At 57.7% G+C, this 21331-nt stretch overlaps 1 protein-coding gene across 4 annotated transcripts; it reads right to left on the bottom strand.

Annotated features, from left to right (window-relative positions):
• Positions 1-3061: 3061 nt before the first annotated feature.
• Positions 3062-21047, bottom strand: PDXDC1 (pyridoxal dependent decarboxylase domain containing 1). Of its 4 annotated transcripts, none has more exons than XM_032970298.2 (23): positions 20901-21047; positions 16075-16151; positions 15711-15770; positions 15464-15559; positions 14055-14204; positions 12870-13059; positions 12586-12654; positions 12127-12205; positions 11774-11858; positions 11612-11660; positions 11081-11182; positions 10595-10720; positions 9941-10055; positions 9588-9649; positions 9308-9413; positions 8776-8947; positions 8432-8550; positions 7826-7932; positions 7276-7368; positions 6731-6827; positions 6266-6367; positions 6002-6096; positions 3062-4915 (listed from the first exon to the last, which is right to left on the bottom strand). In XM_032970298.2, exons 1-23 carry the CDS (start codon positions 20922-20924, stop codon positions 4547-4549), a joined length of 2544 nt encoding a protein of 847 aa, XP_032826189.1. In that variant the 5' UTR covers positions 20925-21047; the 3' UTR covers positions 3062-4546. The 4 variants fall into 4 exon arrangements, with proteins under 4 accessions (XP_032826189.1, XP_032826190.1, XP_032826187.1 ...); XM_032970299.2 differs by having other exon boundaries at positions 16081-16151; XM_032970296.2 differs by lacking the exon at positions 20901-21047 and adding an exon at positions 20243-20368.
• Positions 21048-21331: the final 284 nt, after the last annotated feature.

Below are 21331 nucleotides of genomic sequence, written 5' to 3'. Positions count from 1 at the left end.
TGCACCCCAAATACGTCTCTGGATGCGACGGGATCGGTTGAGGCGTCTATTCTCAAAGTGCACCCCAAATACGCCTTCCTCTGCAGGATTGCATTAGGTGTCTATTAACAAAGTGCACCCCAAACACGTCTCTCTGTGCGGAATTGGATAAGGTGCGTGTTCACAAAGTGCACCCAAAACAAGCCTCCCTGTGCGGCGGGATTGGTCGAGGTGTCATTCACAAAGTGCACCCCAAATACGTCTCTGGGTGCGACGGGATTGGTCGAGGCGTCTATTCTCAAAGTGCACCCCAAATACGCCTTCCTCTGCAGGATTGCATTAGGTGTCTATTAACAAAGTGCACCCCAAACACGTCTCTCTGTGCGGAATTGGATAAGGTGCGTGTTCACAAAGTGCACCCAAAACAAGCCTCCCTGTGCGGCGGAATTGGTCGAGGTGTCATTCAAAAAGTGCACACCAAACACACTTCTCTGTGCTGGATTGGACGAGATTAATATTCACAAATGGACCCTAAAACCCATCCACAATGATCCGATATTATTATTGCACGGATATACTTATAGCGATGGAAAAAAAAAAATGATCCCCTGCTGATTTTGTACGTTTGCCCACTGACATAAGAAATGATCAGTCTATCATTTTAATGGTAGGTTTATTTGAACAGTGAGAGAGAATAACAAAAAAAATCCATAAAAACGCATGTCAAAAATGTTATAAATTGATTTGCATTTTAATGAGGGAAATAAGTATTTGACCCCTCTGCAAAACATGACTTAGTACTTGGTGGCAAAACCCAAATTGGCAATCACGGAGGTCAGACGTTTCTTGTAGTTGGCCACCAAGTTTGCACACATCTCAGGAGAGATTTTGTCCCACTCCTCTTTGCAGATCTTCTCCAAGTCATTAAGGTTTCGAGGCTGACGTTTGGCAACTCGAACCTTCAGCTCCCTCCACAGATTTTCTATGGGATTAAGGTCTGGAGACTGGCTAGGCCACTCCAGGACCTTAATGTGCTTCTTCTTGAGCCACTCCTTTGTTGCCTTGGCCGTGTGTTTTGGGTCATTGTCATGCTGGAATACCCATCCACGACCCATTTTCAATGCCCTGGCTGAGGGAAGGAGGTTCTCACCCAAGATTTGACGGTACATGGCCCCGTCCATCGTCCCTTTGATGCGGTGAAGTTGTCCTGTCCCCTTAGCAAAAAAACACCCCCAAAGCATAATGTTTCCACCTCCATGTTTGACGGTGGGAATGGTGTTCTTGGGGTCATAGGCAGCATTCCTCCTCCTCCAAACACGGCGAGTTGAGTTGATGCCAAAGAGCTCCATTGTGGTCTCATCTGACCACAACACTTTCACCCAGTTGTCCTCTGAATCATTCAGATGTTCATTGGCAAACTTCAGACGGGCATGTATATGTGCTTTCTTGAGCAGGGGGACCTTGCGGGCGCTGCAGGATTTCAGTCCTTCACGGTGTAGTGTATTACCAATTGTTTTCTTGGTGACTATGGTCCCAGCTGCCTTGAGATCATTGACAATATCCTCCCGTGTAGTTCTGGGCTGATTCCTCAGCGTTCTCATGATCATTGCAACTCCACGAGGTGAGATCTTGCATGGAGCCCCAGGCCGAGGGAGATTGACAGTTATTTTGTGTTTATTCCATTTGCAAATAATCGCACCAACTGTTGTCATCTTCTCACCAAGCTGCTTGGCAATGGTCTTGTAGCCTATTCCAGCCTTGTGTAGGTCGACAATCTTGTCCCTGACATCCTTGGAGAGCTCTTTGGTCTTGGCCATGGTGGAGAGTTTGGAATCTGATTGCTTCTGTGGACAGGTGTCTTTTATACAGGTAACAAACTGAGATTAGGAGCACTCCCTTTAAGAGTGTGCTCCTAATCTCAGCTCGTTACCTGTATAAAAGACACCTGGGAGCCAGAAATCTTTCTGATTGAGAGGGGTCAAATACTTATTTCCCTCATTAAAATGCAAATCAATTTATAACATTTTTGACATGCGTTTGTCTGGATTTTTTGTTGTTATTCTGTCTCTCACTGTTCAAATATACCTACCATTAAAATTATAGACTGATCATTTCTGTCAGTGGGCAAACGTACAAAATCAGCAGGGGATCAAATACTTTTTTCCCTCACTGTAAGCTGGGCGGTTGGTGGTGGTGACGCACGTGGCCTCTTAATCCATCACTGTGGAGGCAGCGAGGGTTGGTGAATCAGAGGCGCAAACAAAACCCTGGCTTGCCAGAAGGCGGTGGACTCCATCGGGCTCCCCTCACTTGCGTGGGCTTTCTCCATGTGCTCCGGTTTCCTCCCGCAAGTATCGCCATTCATTAAATAGACTCCTAATGCCTTCATAGAGGACGACAGATCTTGGGCAACGGTTGGCACCGGCTCACCGTCCATGGTTCCTCCTCATCCCTCGAAGAGTCGAGTGAGCGAATACTTTACAGCGGGCACGTCACGAGTCGAAATGATTGCTTTTTTTATATTCCTATGAACAGGCATAAAACATTTTTAGACGGAACAAAATAGGGCGTGATGGCGGTGGAATGCCAGAATAATTCACGAATTGAACGCCTGTTCTGGCTGAAATTAAGCACCGCATATACGGACATTACATTAAAACGGTTGACAAAAAAAACTTTCCGTGTGGCTGCACTGTCAGCAAATGATGCGTGCACAACGCCGGCAGTCGTAACCACGTGGCCACCGTCACACGCGAGTCACGTTTCTTTGAGCCACATGTGCGCCCCACCATCAGTTAATTCACCACTGCTGGATGAAGTCCTCCCCCACGACGTGGATGGTTTTGTTTTCTCCGCACTTCACCACGCTGGTTAGCGCGGACGGCACCAGGGATGGTTCAGTTATCGCCCGCCCGCCCATCGTCCACTCCGTGGCCGGGAATCGAACTCGGCTAACCGCGCTGCCGCTTTCCCCTCTCGCAGTCGTGAACCACACTCTATTAACGTCGTTAAAATACGACGCGTCCAGCATTGAAACGTGTGTTGGCAATTTCACAAAAGTCTCCGCACAACCCGCGTCAAGTAATTGTTCAACGATTCTTTATTTTCCAAAAATCCCCAGCATCAACAATGAGGACGGAATCAGCCCAGACACCCAAAACCGAGTATTAGACCCACGTGTAGGAAAGAGCCTTGCAGCATCACAAGGAATGGGTCCCCAGTGATCACACACCGCTGACACACATCCTATTAAGTGCAAAAACAATTCCGTGACACGAAATAATAACATAGCTCAAGTTTGTTTTTGATGAGCCTTTCGTAAAATCCCCAGGAAAAACCCACACACGTCGACGAATACCGCTACACGGGTATGATGAACCCATCATCCGAGCAGGGGGGGCAGGGGAGGGGTATGGGGGGGGCTGTCAAACCCAGCAGGATCTGGCCGGGCCGAAAATCCAAACAACTTCATATGGTATTTTGATCCAAGTTTTAAATTACTTTAAAGTGTCCCTGTAATATTCCGAACAGCCTCAGTTTGCCAAGAAAAGAATCCTGCAATTACACATTATATGTACATCCTTGCTTCCAAAGATAACCCCCAAACCTCTTCGCCACAACCGCACGTGTGACCGATGCACGCCCGTCTCTCTCTCTCTCTCGCCGCGCGATTGGAAAAGGACGCGGAAGCGGGCGCCGTGGAGTGAACGATACACCGGGCAAACGCACCCAAACTCACCGATCAAACGCGTCCATGTGACGCGTTTGTTGCTGCAGCCCGCTCGCCCCCTTCGTTCGCGAGCTCCCAAAACCTTGGGTGGACACCCACAGGGCGCGTCGACGGAGGGGGGGGGGGGGCTTGACCAAGAGGCATTGGCTCCTCAAACCTCCCTTGCCTCCTGAATGTTTCTGCCTTCTTCAGCTGCGAAGTCGTCTCGTTATTACTGCCTCCATACCCGCTGCCCACACACACACACACAGACAAGTTCCCTTCGCTCTCGCAGATGCGTTCCGAGAAAAGGGAGCACACGAAACGAAACCGCACTGGGAGACGGCTACGTACGTGTGTTGAACTTCTTTCGCACCGTACAGTACACACGCTGCACAAAAGCAGTGCTGTCCCACGTTCGACCTCATAGCCGCATGCCGAGCGAATCCACACCGCACGAATCCAGCGAATTTTTAGAAATAGGTTAGCCGCGTATACAGTGCGCAAAATCGCACGAACCGAACCCGCACAGAGCGAGGGAAACCTGCACCTACGCTCCGAGTACAACCAAGGTTTGAGTGCTCGCAGGCAGCAAGGGTGAGTGGGCTACATCCAAGGGCACGTGACAGCGGCGACACCGGGAGCCTACCTACCAAGCCACCCCCACCCCTCCCATCTCTTCTCCGTCAAAGAAATGCTTCACATTAAAAACCCACGTGACTTACCCCGTGGCCCGGTGGGTGGCGGCATATTGAAATTTACACCTTTCATGTAAAAATTTACTCCTTATAAATGTTAATCCAACTATTTATATAAATGTATATAATTTGTATTACTTGTGCAACTTTTAATTTCTTTTTACTGCCCCTTTTCCCCTTCAGATTCCAGCTCCGAGGACAGCCCGGTCGCGGGGTCCTGAGAGAGCGAGCGCGACGGGCCCGACTCGGACTCCGTCACCCCCACCACGCTGCTCGACTCGCTGCCCGCGCTCGGCCCGCTCGCCCCGCTGCTCGTGGCCCCGCCGCTGCTCGTGGCCCCGACGCTGCCCCCCGTGCCGCTGCCACCCGTGCCGCTGCCACCCGTGCCGCTCAGCTCGGAGGGCGTCGTCCCGGCGGGGCTCCCCGTGACGGGCGAGCCGCCCGGGTCCTCGGCGTCGTCCCCTCCTTCGTCGCGCTGGGTGACGGCGCCGGCCTCGGCGGGCGAGCCGGGCGAGCCGGGAGGGCGTTCCTGGAGTGAGGGGAGCGCGGCGGGAGGAGTGGGGATTCGGCGTCACGTGGCTACAGGCAGCGGGCGGCGGCTCCCGCGCGTCGCTACTCACCGGTGGGAGCGTTGCCGTGTCGTGGTGGGCTCGCCATTTGGATGCAAGGAACCAATTATTCTTCGACTTCTGTCTCTGCCCACTTGCACACTGGATTGCCCCCCTTGGCGTCCGTGTAGCATTCGCATGTAACACTTGCACGTCAACTGCGTCATTTATAACCGGCGAGCGGATGGATCGTTACACACACCGATTCATTACGATGCCTTGTTCCTGCGAGCAGAGCCAAACTCTCTGCGCTGGCACAGTTCAGCATCAGGGTGTGCCGTCAGTCGACATTGCACCATGAACCACGAGGATCTCTAGGGCTGCTCCCACCTCCCCCCCATCACTCCCCTACCCTCCGCGTTCGCAGCCAGGGGAAGTGATCTCAACAGGTTATTTATTACCAAGCTTAACGCAGTCAAGCATCAGTTTACAGCAACGACACTGAACTCAGCCATACCCACATGCAAATTAAGCAACGCGCACCGCACGCACCTGATGGTTGCTCATCACGGAAAAAATGCACCGTGGGGGGGCGAGGGGGGGAGCGTCGCGAGGAGTGGAGTTGGGTAAACGCTGGCCTGAAAACCGTGTCACGTTGGGCAGTCCATAATGACTTACGGAAAGCTACAGAAGTGCACGCGTGTATATTTAACGTCTTACACGCGGCCGTGAACCGCGGTGTTGACGTCACGGAGCGCGGTTCGATTGCACATTGACCCCACGACGTCGTGGCGGGTTCCAGGGTGGGGGGGGGGGGGCGGCCCCCAGCTAGAAACACGTCAGACCGGTGGAGGGGGGGGGGGAAGTGGCAGCCTGGCAGCTCCGGGCTAAACTCAGCCGGGAGCAGGCTGCTGCGGGAACTAGTCTCACCGAGTCTCGCTTTCCGCTTATTACCAACCACCAGGTGGACGCAGTGGTGCAGTGCCCGAGCATCGTGGTTACGGTTCGTGGTGCGGTCAGCGTGACATCGCGGCGGTGTCGCGAGGACGCGTGCGTGCTCGTTGTACCGTTTGGGACGGGGCCTCCTCCACCACACCGGAGTTGCTCTCGTTCTGCTGCCCGGCCTCCGACGTGTGCGACGAGTGCCTGAAGAGTTTCTGAGCTGCGGGCGGGGCAAGGGTTAAATCATTTTACCGGTCCCTCCGATCGCCGCTACCCACAATGGCACGAAACACAGCGGCTCAGACAAGCGTCGTGGCGAAATCGCTGCAGCGTCATCAGGGGGTGTGGGGGGTGCGGGGTGAGGGGTGTCCAGGGGTTGGCGGTCTCACCGGAGAGGTGGGAGTGTCTTTCTGATGTGGGGGTCACCGGGGGGGTTGCGTGCTGAGTCTGCATCTTGGAACTGTACGTGCTCTCCGTCGACTCCAGAGCCCCTACCCCAGTGAGAGCACCAGCAGAGTCAGCACCACCGGCACCGCGGCCAGCACCAACACGACCAACGCCAGCGGCAGCCTCAGCGGCACCGTCGGCCAAACCCGTGATAGCAGCAGCACAAGTACCGCAGGCAGCAGCAGCAGTAGCAGCAGCAGTACTCCAGCGCAGAAGACGAGTGAAGTTATCGAGGGGAGTTCAAAAGGTGGACTGGAGTGCCGCTGGATGGGAGCACACAGTGAATGTATGGGCCCTTGCGGGGACAGCGGGCGTGCGGACACACCCATGCGTGCGGACACATGATCGTTCGCGTGTACATGATCATTCGCGTGTACACATGATCGTGCGTGTGTTCTCGTTCATACCGGCCATCAGGTTGAAGGCCTGGCCACGCATGGAGGCGTGCAAGGGCGAAAGCCAGTTCAGCATGGAGCCCACGACGGGCAGCTGCCTCAGCACGCCCTGCGCGGTCACACACGGGAACACACACGGGAACAGGCGGCAATGCACAGTCACACGCGGGAACACGCGCAGTCACACGCGGGAACAGGCGGCAACGCACAGTCACACACGGGAACAAGCATGGTCAAACACGGGAACAAGCATGGTCACACACGGGAACAAGCATGGTCACACACGGGAACACGCACTGTCAGACGCACGGTTACACGCATGGTCACACGCGGGAACATACGGTCACACATGGGAACATACGGTCACACACGGTCCCACACTGTCCCCCACAGTCACACGTGGCCACGCGCGGTAACAATCAGCGGTGGGCGCGAGTGCCTAACACGCTGCCCTGCAACGGGGCCCCGGTGGCTCAAGGCCCGCCGCCCCTACGGTGGGATCGGGCGGGCGGGCTGGGCGACAGCGACGGCACCTGCGGGGCTCCCTACAAGCGCACCTCCTGCATGAGCTTATCCTGGCTCGCCTTGCGCAGCTGCTCCTCCGCCTCGTGGATTCCCTTCTGCACCATGTCCGCCATGTTCTCCAGCAGCTGCGGGGGCGACACGACGGGACGCTGAACGCACGGGCCGGGACGCCGACGACTTTCGGCGGGACAGAATCACACTCCTCGAACCTTCGTGAGCGTTTTCCCAAAGAGGATCACGGAATTATTTTATTTTATCTTGGAGAAATCCTATGAGCTGCCATGCTCTTTTTTCAAAGACGTCGAGCGGGGGCGTGTCACAAAGTTGCAACAACAAACAAACCCTTAGCAGGCACGCGGGAACGGACGCACAAAGCTAATGCCTAAAAAGGTTTTCAACCATGCTTGGAGGGCGCTACAAACACCCGTTGAAGCTGAACACGGAGGGGGGGCGCGGGGGATTACAATGACGCATTCGACGCGCGCCGTTTAACGCAGAGGCAAACGTCACGTGAAGGCTCGCGGGTGGCCGGCGTTTGCCGCGGGCGGCTGTTGTTACGTGGGCCTCGCGAGATTTCCTGACCTTGGTGCTCTCCTCGACCTCGCGGGCCGTGTCGGCGATCGTCTCCACCAGCGCACGCACGTCCACGTCATCCGCCACCATGCCCACGTACACGCCCGCCTGGCCCCCTGCGAGCACGGCGGCGAAGACAACGATGACGACGACGATAAGGCAACGGGTTTCATGTTATTATGAGCAAAACTATTTTTATTTTACCAGGTAAGGCCCACTGAGCTGTATAGCTCTTTTGCAAAAGCGACCTGGCCAACACAAATGATAGCTCCATGAAGTGGCTTATCCATATTCTTAGTTCTTTCGGTAAAGTCACGTTGAAGGGAAACAACAAAATAATAAAATATATATTTTATTATGTGACTTTACCGAAAAAACTAAGAATATGAATTACTGCAGTCACGAAAGCTTTAAATCAAAATTTAAGTGGCTTATCGTCGGGTGGAAATTTATAGCAGCCAAATACCCTGAACGCACGTCGATTGTGGAGAGAAAAACGGGAGGATCCAGAGATAAACCCACGCGACCATGCACAGGCTTCACGGTGAGGATGGAACCGACGACCTCCTGCATATCGGGCGAAGGAGTTAACGTCTCGCCACCGTGGCGACTCACCGCCACGGAACGGGACGTCGGAGCCCAGCTCCACGAGCTTGCGCAGCGCCTCGGCATTAACGCGCTCCGTGTCGGCGCCCCTGCGCGCCGGGTCCACGTCGCTCATCGTCAGCTCGAACCTGTGGCACACCCGCGGACCACGCACGCCACTCACATCGCTTCCCTACATACGCACGCACGCACAATACACTGATCACATCGCTTTCCTACATACACGCGCACGGCACACCGCTCACGTGGGTTCCCCTCTAGCACACACACGCACACGCACATTGACACACGGCACACATCACTGTGCGTGTGCGACCCCCGACGCGTGCAGATGCCCGCGTGCCGTTGCTCACCGCACGGCGCCCAGGCCGGCCCAGCCCGGCTCCTCCAGGTAGGAGAGGTCGGGCTGCGCGAGGGCCTCCCTGCGGAAGAAGTGCCGCAGCCGCAGTGTGGCGGCCATGACGGGCACGGCACCCCCGAGAGCCTCTATCAGCGCGTCCACGTGCTCCACCGCCGTGCCGAGGCCTGCTCGCCACCGCCACCACCGCCACAAGAGTACACAGACGTACACAAAATCATATTCGGGCACAGGAAGTGACCAACAATCCCCGTCGGCCTGATCGATGGCAGGGGCAAGAGCTGTTGGCGACACAGCAGGAGCTACATGTGGAGATGGTTGCCATGTAGCCGTGGTGGTGGTTGTTGCCACGTGGTGGCGATTGTTGTTGCTACGTGGTGGTGGTTGCGATTGCCGCGTGGTGTTGACTGCTGCATTGTGGTTGTTGCCGTGCGGTCGTGGTTGTTGCGTGGCGGTTGCAGCTGCGTGGCTGTGGTTGTTGTAATTGTTTAGCGTGTGGTAGTGGCGGTGGTTATTGCCGTGCTTGCCGGCAGCGCAGGAGAGGGGGCTGAAGCGCAGGCAGACTCCGACGTCTCCCAGCTCCACCGCGTCCACGGCGCACACTGGCACCGCCCGCGCCAGCTCCTCGCCCAGCTGGCCCGGGGTCAGGAGGCGACGCACAAACACACACGCGCGTGTACGTCACGACGTTAAGACGCTGCACCATGGATTTCCGAGCAGCTGAGGTTATCCTGGATCCCTCATCCTTGTAGCACCCCATCCCCTACCCCTGACCCCTTCCCGATAGGTGTCGCTGCTGCTGCTCACCCATCGATTGAAGGCGTCCATCACGTCCTGGTTCACGTCCTCAGCCGGGTCCCGCTCCGATGCTGCGCACGGTGGCACGGGGTGGCACGGGGTGGCACGGGGTGGCACGGGGTGGCACGGGGTGACACGGGGTGGCACGGGATGGCACAGGGGTGCCGCGGGCAGGAGTTAGCGACACGAGACGGCTTTCCGACCGACATCACATAGCTCGCACAATTATATCCCCGTCGTGCTAGAGGCATCACGTCACGATATTCAATTAATTAGGAAAAAATCTCGCAGTGAAGTGCATGCGGGCGGGGCCCTGCCAGCGGTCCACTGGCGGGGCCCCGCGGGGCGACCGCGCTCGTCACCTGGCTGCCACGAGTCGCCCGCGTACTTGAAGAGGACGACGGGAGAGCTCAGCTCGTCCTCCACCAGCGTGCGCACCCCGGGGACGAGCTTCAGCTTCTCGATGAGCCGCTGACTCTGACGCACGCAGCAGCAGCAGCAGCAGCAGCGGCGGCGGCGGCAGCACAGAAACCGCGTCAACACGAAACCCGCGGCTCTGCCACACCGCCGCTTGGCTTCTCGCAACGGTCGATCGACGGCGTTCGCTCAGGGACATGGGGCGCCGAGTTGCGCTCGCTACAGTTGGCGATTCCTCGCGCCAGCGTTCGCCAAAATCGAGGGCTGGTGGGCCGCGGGCAATCCCCGCCCACCACTACGGGATTTGCGTGGATTTCCGTGCATCGAGAAAAGAGACTCTGAAATCTGTGCCGCTGGGTTGTGTGGTGTTGCGCAAGTGTGTCGGTGTGGCGGTGTTGTGTGGTATATTGCGGTGGGGTGGTATATTGTCGTGGTGTGGTAGTGTGCTGCGGTGGTGTGGTACGGTGCGCGGTGTGATGTCTGGTATATTGTGGTGTAGTGGCAGGGTGCAGTGGAAAGGTGCGGTGACACGGTGGTGCAGTACAGTGGTGCGGTGCGCTGTGGTGGTGTGTGTATCGGTGGTGGGGTGTGGGCCGTACGAGCGAGGAGGCGTGCCGCACGCGCTGCACCACGCCGTCGTGGCCCAGCCGCTGCAGAGACAGCCACAGTGGCAGCGCCCGCAGCTTCTCCACCGGCTGGCATGACGCGAGACCCGCCGCCAGCGACTGACATGCACACACACACACACGGCACATAGGTGGAACATATGTCACACAACACACACGGCTTACAAACGGATGATATGTCACACACACGTGACACACACATGGACACACAAACACACGGTACAGACACACACATGCAGGACATATGTCACACACAATTGGGACACGCACAAGCGGAACATACATCACGCACGGGGAAAAATGCACACGGACACACACACAAATACACAAGGCGCGCATGGCACACGGACACGTGGCACATGAAGACACACATACAGAGTGCTGATGTATTGTGCAGAGGCATGGGAGAGCTGGGATGAGTGTGCCGGGCATGGTGAGGTATGCAGGTGAGGCACTCACCAGCGCGGGGTCGTCATGGCGATACAGCGTGACGGCTGGGCACGCCGGAAGGCCCAGCCAGGGCCCCGGGGTCAGCGTGAGGCTGTCACACTTGACAGCGGCCTGGTCGTTCGCGCACACACGCACGCACGTGAACACAAAGACCCCCTGTATAGCCTTTATAACAGACTCTTAGGGCAAGTGCTGTTAGCGAGCACCTATGAAGGTCGGCACGGCACACAAGGGGGTGGGTGGCCAGTACCACGCCTGGCCGCCTTTGTCTCCCCAGCGGGGATGCATACACACATCACCAGGCACTCAATTGAGGAGACCTAGGGGAGGCCCAGGACCGGTTCAAATAATCATCACCAGTGTTGACCGTGAGCGGGAATCAAACTGAGGTCGCCGGGTTCATAGCGCAGCGTGCTAACCGCTACACTACCGCTCCCCACACACACCCACGCGCACACACATGCTCATGAGCACACACACAGAGGGGGTCGCTGAGGGTTTAGGTGGAGGGGGGGGGGGGCTGGGGAGGGGGGCACTCACCAGCACGGATGACGAGACGTACCCCAGCACCAGCGTGGCGAGATTCACCCTGCGAAACACACGCACGCACAGTGAGCGAGAGCCACGCACCCTCGCCAGACAGCCCACGCTGCGACTGCGGGGCTACGGTGTTGTGCGGTAGCGCGGCGGTGCGGCCGCTACCCCTGTGCGTGCAGCCACAGGCCGTGCTGGTCGCACAGCTCACGGAGACGCCCCAGCTTGTCCGTGTGCCCCGCCACCGGCGTGCCTGCGACACGGGGGGGGGGGGGGGGGCAGGGGCGGGGAGAGAAAGGTGGTGGGGTGGGGGAGGGTTCAACGTTCGCGCCCCCATTCACTACGTCGAGCCCGCCGAGCACTCCGCCACCGGGGCTCCGTCGCTCGGAGCCGCCCGGTTAGATTCCCCCGACTCATGCGGGCAATTCTAGAAGCGAGCTCAAATGCTGAAGGCGGATGGGGGGGAAGCAAGAAGGGAGCGAGGGGGGACGGGGGGGGGGGGAGAGTGGGGGGGGCGGCACCTGCGTTGGCCACGAGCAGCAGGGGCAGCTTCCCCGAGGAGATGTCGTCCTTCACCAGACGCTCCAGCGAGGCCACGTCCTGCTCGCGTGCGAACACGCGCACGTACGTACGTTAACGCACGTGCACACACACACACCGCCAAGCATGAACACACACACGCACTTTAACACGAGACACAGTCGCGCAAGGAAACGCTGCACCCACACACGCAAAATTAGGTGCGCTGCATGAATTGGGTGTGTGGTGTGGGCGGGTGCGCGGTGCGGACAGGGCGCGTGGTACGGGCAGGGTGTGTGGTGCGGGTAGGTTGTGTGGTGCGGTCACGGTGTGTGGTGCGGGTAGGTTGTGTGGTGCGGGTAGGTTGTGTGGTGCGGGTAGGTTGTGTGGTGCGGGTAGGTTGTGTGGTGTGGCCACGGTGTGCGGGCAGGGCAGGGCGGCCCTGCTGGTGCCGTACGCACCATCTGGTGCTGGGAGCCGAAGACGGTGTTGCACGGCACGGTGCACAGGCAGGACAGTGGCAGTCCCAGCTGCACACGCAAACGCGCCACACACACACGCACGCATGTATATTCGCACACATCACCAATCGACGCATCGCTACATCCCCAGGGGTCACGGCTTCCTCAGGGGTCATGGCCTCTCGAGATCGGTTTCATGGCGGGGGTCTTGCCACCCTCCCCCACCATGAAAGACCCCCCCCCCCCCCACCGCCCCACCGCCCACCGCGAGCGCTCAGACTCACCTGACGGCACAGGTGCTGGGCGGTGCCCGGGCTGGCGGCGGCGCTAACGTAGACGACGGGCGGCTGGCGCGTGAGCGCCTGGAAGCCGTCCGCGGCGTAGTCGTCGTAACGCGAGTGCAGCACCAGGCGGCACACTCGCAGCAGCCCGTCGTGCTCGTCGCCGTGGTAGTAGGCCGAGCCGTTCTCGAAGCTGCGCACGCACGCGCACGCACGCGAACCGAGCGAGCGAGCGAGTGAGCGAGCGCGAATCCGCGCCTTTCATTAGCGCAGTTGGCTCGCGTTCGGTGCGAAAGAAGTTCAGCTCGGCTCCGCGTCCTCCCCGTAACGCATCAGCGTCTTGTCATTATTATTTTTTTGTTTTGTTTTGTTAGAGCTATGGCACACGAGAGCCGAGCTCTTGTTAAACAACGACACGTCGTGTTTTAAAAAACTCTAGACATTCCTCCGGTTTTTTGCAAAATCACTGCCACGGGGGCGAGATGTTCACTACCTCGCCTAGTATGCAGGAGATCGTGGTTTCGATCCCGACCCTGACACCTGCATGCCTGGAGTTTGCAAGTTCTCGCTCCCCGTGGTCGCGTGGAATTCATTCTCCGGGTCCTCCGGTCCTTCCCTCCACATTTAGAATCAACATCATGCGTCTAAGAGCATTTGGCTGCTGTACATTTTCCACATCATATACCTCTTAACATATGAGAGGAGAGAGGAGAGCTGAGCATGTTGGTTGAGGGGGATCCCAATCGATTGACAAGGTGGGCTTCCCAGGGGGCACTGGACCCTGGGCAAGTGCGGGGGTTTGTCTAAGAACGGATCTCGAGTTATTTTTGAAGTCTGCCTCCTTTCCTTCATGCGTGCACCCCCAAGGTGGTCCAGAAAGGCTGGATGATCCTGGGAGTTGTTAAATAAATTAATCATCATTCAAACTGGACGTACGGGCTTGGGCTGATTTGTGTCGTGGGGGGTGGGGTCAGTCAGGGTAGGGGGCGGGGTCAGTCGGGGTAGGGGGCGGGGTCAGGGTTAGTCGGGGTAGGGGGCGGGGTTAGTCGGGGCAGATTCAAGAGACAAACAAAGTCCCTCGGATAGTAGCAACAACAGAACAACCGATCACTCTTGCCGGCCAACCCGTCTGCTGTTGTTGTTGCGGTGCATGAGGATTTGCCTGAAAGGGAGGGAGGGGAGTCTCACCGGAAGAGGCGGCAGAACCACAGCATGGTGTCGGAGAGGATGCGAGTGGTGAGGCGGCGCAGGCGCTCACGGGGCAGCACCGACATGTAGGCGGCGAGGCTGTGGCCCAGCAGGGCCACGTGGGCGCCGTCTCCCCCGCCGCTCACCAGCCTGCGCCACGGCGGCAGGTTGACGGTCGCAACGCGGCACGGGGACGCGGCGCCAGCACTCGCGCGCGCACGCGGCTCGCGAGACACAGACGCGACTCGGAGGTGCAGACGCGACACAGAGATCGACAGGACACGGAGACAGGCACGACACGGAGACCAACACAGCACGGAGAGAGACGCGACACGGAGACACAGACAAAACACGCAGAGCCTCTCGCCGAGACTCCGTCCATTCAGTCTGATCTTGAGGCCTCTTCTCCATTTCGAGTTTAAGGCCTCTCCTCCTTCACGTCGTCGCCGACCGTTTGTCCGCGTCATCTCGATTGCTCCAACGCACGGCGGTGGCCAGAAGTCGTCGCAGCCACAACAGCACCCCCCCCACCCCCCGCCGAGGCTGCCAACGTTCAAGTGCCGCTCGCACAACGGTGACAAGTGAGCGGACGACGAATGCAAACGAAACGCGACCGTTCAGCATTCTGCCGGACAGGACCGCGCGCACAGCACGTCCCCTCTGTAAGCCTCCATCCGCTAATTGCGCTAATTGGCGCAGCCGCTGCCGGCGCTGTTCCTCCCCGGCCACCCCCCCCTCCCCACTCACGCTTTCCGAAAGGTCACGTGACTGGGCTGCCCCCCCCCCCCCCCCCCCCCACAATCCATCCACCCCCCCCACCCACCCACTACGCTCCAAGCCGAAGAGACCCAACCTCTCCGAGCGGCGGCGGCGGGGCGATCAGGTTTAACCGGAACAGACGCGGGAAATTAGGAGGCTCTTTAAAAAAAGAAACCCCAAACCAACTCGACCCCGGACATTGCTCGAGGCTACACGTAGCTTGTTTAAATACCGAGGGCGCAGCAACGGCATTAACCGCACCCACCACAACACTTGTAGTATTTTGCTGTGATTACTGCCGACCAGAGACGCGACAATTCGCGGGCACGTCCCCCCCCCTCCACCACCTTCCCGCGCGGCACGATGAATCGCCACGACGTGCGCCCGCTTCGTCTGTAACGATTCTCGCTCGTTCTCGCGAAAAATGTACCTTACAATGCGCCGATTATTTTAATCATACACAAATAATAGATCCTTGCACGCGTGACGATATGCACATATCATGAACGTAATTATTATAATTTTTTTTTAATCTTAATTCGATTAATCGTTACTTTTCGACTGCTTTCCAAGCACGCCCCCCCCGTCACCACTTCACAGGTGGTCACCCCGCCCTCGACCGGTGACGTCGTTCCGGCGCGCCGGCTCACCCTGCCGGAGAGGAGTCGCCCTCCTCCCCATCCTCCGCGTCGTCCCCATGGATGAGCGTCTGCACCAGCTCCAGGATGCCGCTCACCGTCTGCCCGCTGGAGCCACGCAGGACAGCGTCGGGGGGCGGGGGCGAGGTCAGAGGGCAAACAGAACTAGGGTTGGTGGGGGGGGCGGTGGTCAGAGGGCAAAGGGACTCAGGAGGGGGTCAGAGAGGAAAAGGTCAACGGTGCTGAGAGGGCTCGGTACCTGCTCTGCAGCGGCCCGGGGATGTACCTCCGATTGACTCCGTCAGTCTCATCTCCCGACCTGGCACACGGGGACACGTGCGGCTGTTAACGTACACCTCCTCGCAGGTGACCGCGGTGAAGCGAGCGTGTGCGCGCTTGCGCAGATAAGCGTGTCTAAGCGTGCGTGTGCACATAGCCTGGCACAAGCGCCGTGGTGACGTCACCGCCACTTAGTGGTGAATGGCGGTTGTTGTTGTTGTTGCAGCATGCAGAGCGGGTGGCGTGCGTGCGTGCGTAAACACGTGCGTGCATACTTGCGTGCACAGTGTGTGTGTGTGCACAGCGTGCGTGCGTGTAGTGTGGGTGGCGTGCGTGGTGCACACCCTTGCCTGTCCCCGAGCACGCGGATCGCCTCGTTGAGGCTGCGGCCCATCGCTGCGAGCGCCGGGTCCACAGAAGCCTGCGGGGCACACACGGGGGGGGGGGGGGCCGGTTCGCAGCAGAACGCCACTCAGCGCAACCACACGCAACTACATACAGCTCGACACGTGACTCACCGCAACTACACGTGGCTTAACAAAACTACACACAACTCAACACAAAGTGTCCATAGGAGGTGGTGACACAACATGGCCTCACCATGCCTACAACACAGAGCAAGTTCTGGTGGTGGTCATCCATCCAAGAACCAGGCTCAACTATGCTAAGCTTCCAAGACTCCCAAATAAAATCCCTGATCGCTTTGACGATCTCAATCACCGTCTTCAAGCTCTCCTGGACCCGCCCTTGCCTGCCTCTCCCCTCTCATCTCACTCTACTGCCCCCCACGTACTCTCCGACCTCTCCCCTCCCATCATCTCACTCGACTACGCTTCCATGCACTCTCCACTCCATGATTTCTATCAAAGCTCCCGTGCAACTTTCGCCGAGTGGGAGGACGTTTACTCCCGTCGAGCACCTCCACTCGCTTCCCCAGGCAATCCACGCCGTCAACTCTGCTCCCTTGTTCCAAGTTCAGCCTCGACACCTGCATGCGACTGCCGGCCTCTTTCTGTCGTATTGCCAGGTTTCTCAACCCCGCGCTACGAAAACCGACGACCCGAGTTCTATTCCCGCTCACGGCCAACATCGGTCCTGGGCCTCCCCTTGGTCGACTCAGCCTCAAATGAGTACCTGGTGCGGTGTGTTAACATCGCCACCCGGGATATAATGGCGGTCAGGCGTGGTGCTGGCCACCTACCCCCTCGCGTGCTGTTCTGGCCTACTTATGTGCTCACTAACAGCTTAGGCTATACGGGGGGACCTTTGTCTTTGTATCTAACAGTTTTTTGTAAAGCACCTGGAGATGCTGTCGCATTTGGACTGCCCTGTAAATCCAAATTGTGTTCTTACGTCAAAATAAATGTGGATAAAGCGAGGTTTGGCGAACACGCTGAACGTGCCGGGGGATGCAACAACTGAGCTCCCGGGTCTGGAGGAGTGCAGCAGCAGCTGTAGGAGGGGAGGGGGGGGGGGTCCTGAACCCAGCCTGGAGTAAAATGTAAAACACGAAGTGAATGAAAAAAAAATGAAAAAAAAAAGAAAATGAAAAAGCGAATGAATGCATTTATTGTATCAAGAGAGGCAGCCGGTCGTATCCATCTGGCATGATCCTCACGAGCGAAAACTGATGTACGTGACAGAACCTTGCCCATCTCCCCGTCAAAATGCTCACACTATCCCCACCGGCCGATTCGTTTCCTCCCTCTTCCTCTTTTCCCAGTCACATTCAGTGACAGGGGAGGGGGGAAGAGAAGGTCTTGACTTGGAGCAGGAAGTCGACGTGACTGATAAAACTATGAACACTTGTTTTTGTATATTCCCAGGAAACGTCCGCTGAGCCATTTAATTTTTTCTCAGAAGCGACCTCGCCACAAATGATAGCCCAACGAAGTGGCTTATCATCACGCGGAAATTTATTCCAGCCATGTCGAATCTAAATGGAGGAAAAAAAACGGAGGACCCGGAGAAAAATGCACGCGCAAACTCCAAATATACAGTCGTCAGGGTAGGGGATCGAACCCATGACGACCTCCTGTATACCAGGCGAGATTGTTAACATCTCGCCACCTACTGAATGCCCCTCCCTCCTCCATCGAGGCTCCCGTGATCGTCGGTTGCACGGGGATTAACCGGATCGCTGTGGGGCTGGGCACAGGGCAGGCGCAGGGGCCAGAGGGAACGTATCCCACAAACCACGCTGGTTTGGGAGAGAAGCCAAGCGAGATTTTCACCTGGGGCTATCTCACGCAGCCACGTAAGAAAAAGCGTGACGACTGCAGTGGAAGTGACGTGACGCGGCATTCCCTGGAGACGCGAAGATCGATTGTCTTGTTGCCACGATGGCGAATGGTACTGCGTGAGAACTCAAGAGACCAGGATGAGTTCCGTTTGCAAGAGTGACCTGGGGGAATTGTTGTAACTTGCTGACCCGCCCTTACTGGACATCTGTGAAAAAGAGCATCATAGCTCATAGAATGCCTCCAGTTTAAATAAAGAATCTGATTCTGATTCAGTCTGCCAGTATGGGGCAATGATTGCTTTGTGTATATAATCCCAATTGAGTACTTGTATGTATGTTGAACTTCTTTTGCACAGTACATAGCCCCATGTGAGCTGCGGTCAAAATGTCTGCATCATCCTCATACCATTTATGTGCCATGAAGGGTCATTGCCCGAAACGTCACCTATTATATATTTTTCCTTTGAACGTCGCAGTGTCAGTGACAATGTTTTGTCTGCTCATACCATGGGGGGCATCAATTTGAAAATTCCAGTATCTGCAATTTTTTTTAAAAAATATCACTCACTTATTATAGATGGTTTGACATATACGGAAAATGAAACCGAATGTGCCATCGCCATCCCCGGGGCGGGTGAATAAATTCAGCTAATCGGAGGACATTCGTGACACCACAGTGGAATTTTACGAGCGATTTTCCCCCCCACCCCCCCCTTATCCCGACAAGTGGCCCAGATTGTATTTCTGTCTCTGAATTACAGTCCTAATTGGCTTAACAACAAAGCACGCTCCAGCAAAAACGCCGTCCCCGCGATAAGATCCTGACGTACGCCCGAAAATCGTGGGAACCGTTCTGCTGCAGCTGGCCCGCGTGATTCATCTCTGTTCCGTGGATGGATGGATGGGGGCTGATGGCGATTCACTCCTCTCCTCACACGTGGAGCCGAGCCGGATATATTTCCAGTCGAGTGAGCATTGTCTCACTCGAATAAAGCCGCGCACTGATCTTGTGAGCGAGGCGAAATTGGGTCATTGTATAAAATAATTAATAAACGTCATCATATTTATCCAAGTTACCGAGGTCACATTGCACACACACGTACACACACATGTACACAGAGAGAGAGAGATCGCGTGTCAACGCCTCGAATTGACGGCGTGTTAGCAAGCAAGGCAGGTTTCATGTTCTATGCTAAGTGTGTGGTGTGTGTGGGTGTAGTGGGTGTGCGTGGTGTGTGTGTGGTGTGTGTGGTGTGGTGTGTGTGGGGTGTATGGTGTGTGTTGTAGTGCGTGTGGTGTGTGTGTTGTGTGTGGTGGTGTGTGGTGGTGTGTGGTGTGGTGTGGTGTGTGGTTGTGTGGTGCGTGTCGCCCCATCGTGGCGCTGATGTTCTCCGTGCACATGTGAAATGCATCCTGCACGGTAGCCATGCCACAGCCGGCGTCCCACTGTCGGGAAGGGTGGTGGTGGTGGTGGGGGCAACCCACGGGTTTAAATCCGCTGCTCAAGACTCATTTACAGGAGGTTGATGCCACGCTGGGATTAAAGAACCAACTCCATTAACCAGACTCTTGGCTTAGCGTGGGAAGAAAGCGACAAAAACTCACCCACGCATCGCTGGGCGTGTGGGGGCTTTTAAGTAACGTTCAAAGCTCCGCACAGATTGATTCAACAATCTATAACACTGCACTGCCATCTCTTGGCCATCCCTGCAGCCCTGGGGGAAGGGGGGGGTCACAGAGCGCAGCCTGCCTGGCTCGTAACGAGGGCAGCCCGGGTCCGTGCGCGTGGCTCCCCACGGGGGTCCTTCTGAGAGCCACGGGGTACCCCCCCCCCCTCCTCCTCCTCCACTGCCCGCGCACTCTGCCCAAAGTTGTTACCCACTGGGGCAGAATGGGGAAATGTGTGTGTGGGGGGGGGGGGGGGGTTCATCCATTCAGCCAAGGTGACTTCGGGGCCACGCACCGCGGACTCGGTAGAAACAAATAAATAAAAGCCCAACCCGGGCCCGGATGGCGCAGGCAAAGCTGGGGTCTCGTGTCCGCTCCGTCAACCCCTGGAGTCGGGGGGGGGGGGGGTACATGGGACGGGCCTCGCGGGTACCCTCGGTCGGCACGCGGGCGTCGAACCCGTGGACTCGCGGCCTCATCTCTCCCCCGGCCTCCCTCCGCCCACTCGGCCTCCCAGCCCTGCCGCCGAACTCCGTTCCCGTCTGCCGCCCTCCGCGCCGTCACCTCGGACCCGTTCGCGGCCACCCCTCGTCGCTGCTCACCTTGCTGCCCTCGAACCTCCCCGCCGACGCCCTCTCCGGCCTACCTCTCCAGCCAGACCTCGCCTCCCTGCCCTCTTGGATGCTCTCCCTCCTTGCCACGTCGCTACGCATGCTGCCACCTCCCCCCCCCCCACAAATGGCCTTCCCTCCTGCCCGCCTCCAGCCTCCGAGCTGCCCTCCCTCATGCCTTCCCTGCCCCTCTGCTGCCCTCCACTTTGCTCTCATCCCTGCCCTGCTAATTGCCTGGCACCGCCGTGATGCGCTCCCACCTCGGTGCAAAGCCCAGGGTTGCCCTCCGCCTTCACCCGTGCTGCATTCGTACTCCTGCCTCTGTGCTGCCTTCCTGCCCCTGTGCTGCCTTCCTGCCCCTGTGCTGCCCTCCTACCCCTGTGCTGCCCTCCTACCCCTGTGCTGCCCTCCTATCCCCGCGCTGCCTTCCTGCCCCCGTGCTGCCCTCCGACTGCTATACCCGTGCTGCCCTTCCTATTCCCCCCGGCTTGCCCTCCTCCTACCCCGTGCTGCCCTTCCTACTCCCGGTGTTGCCCTCCTACTCCTACCCCCGTGCGTGCCGCCCTCGTTACCCCGCGCTGCCCCCGCTTTGCCCTCGCCGCTTCGATCGCCGCTGCCCCCGCGTTGCCCTCGCCGCTGCCCCTCTCACCTGGCGTGGCGAGGCCTCGTCCATGTCGCGTGTTTACTCGGCAACGCTTCCGCCTTCCGCCTGTCGGCCACGCTGGCACCGACGTCACCGCGCGGTCGTGACGCAGGCGCGTTGACCACAGACGTCACCGCGCTTCGGGCGTCGTGACGTCAAGGTGAGAGTGGGGGCGTCACCGCGCGGTCGTGACGTCAGCGCGTTTACCACATCATCGCGACTCGTGCGACGTGACATCAGTGACGTAACCGCGCGTCGTGACATACTAGCAGGGGAGCTGCGTCACCGCGCGGACGCAACGTCACCACGTAATCAAATCGCAGCGTCGCAAGGCGTCAAGGCGTATAATGTCGTCATTACGCACACGTTACGTCACAAAGTAGTCTTGCTCACGTGCCGCGGTCAATGACGCACTGCGTTATGCCGTCATCTGAACG

Source organism: Petromyzon marinus, chromosome 43 (assembly GCF_048934315.1).
Source record: "Petromyzon marinus isolate PM22_M1 ecotype Great Lakes invasive population chromosome 43, UKy_Petmar_22M1.pri1.0, whole genome shotgun sequence".
NCBI classification, from domain to species: Eukaryota; Metazoa; Chordata; class Hyperoartia; order Petromyzontiformes; family Petromyzontidae; genus Petromyzon; species Petromyzon marinus.
This window is presented reverse-complemented; position numbering and strand designations above follow the sequence as displayed.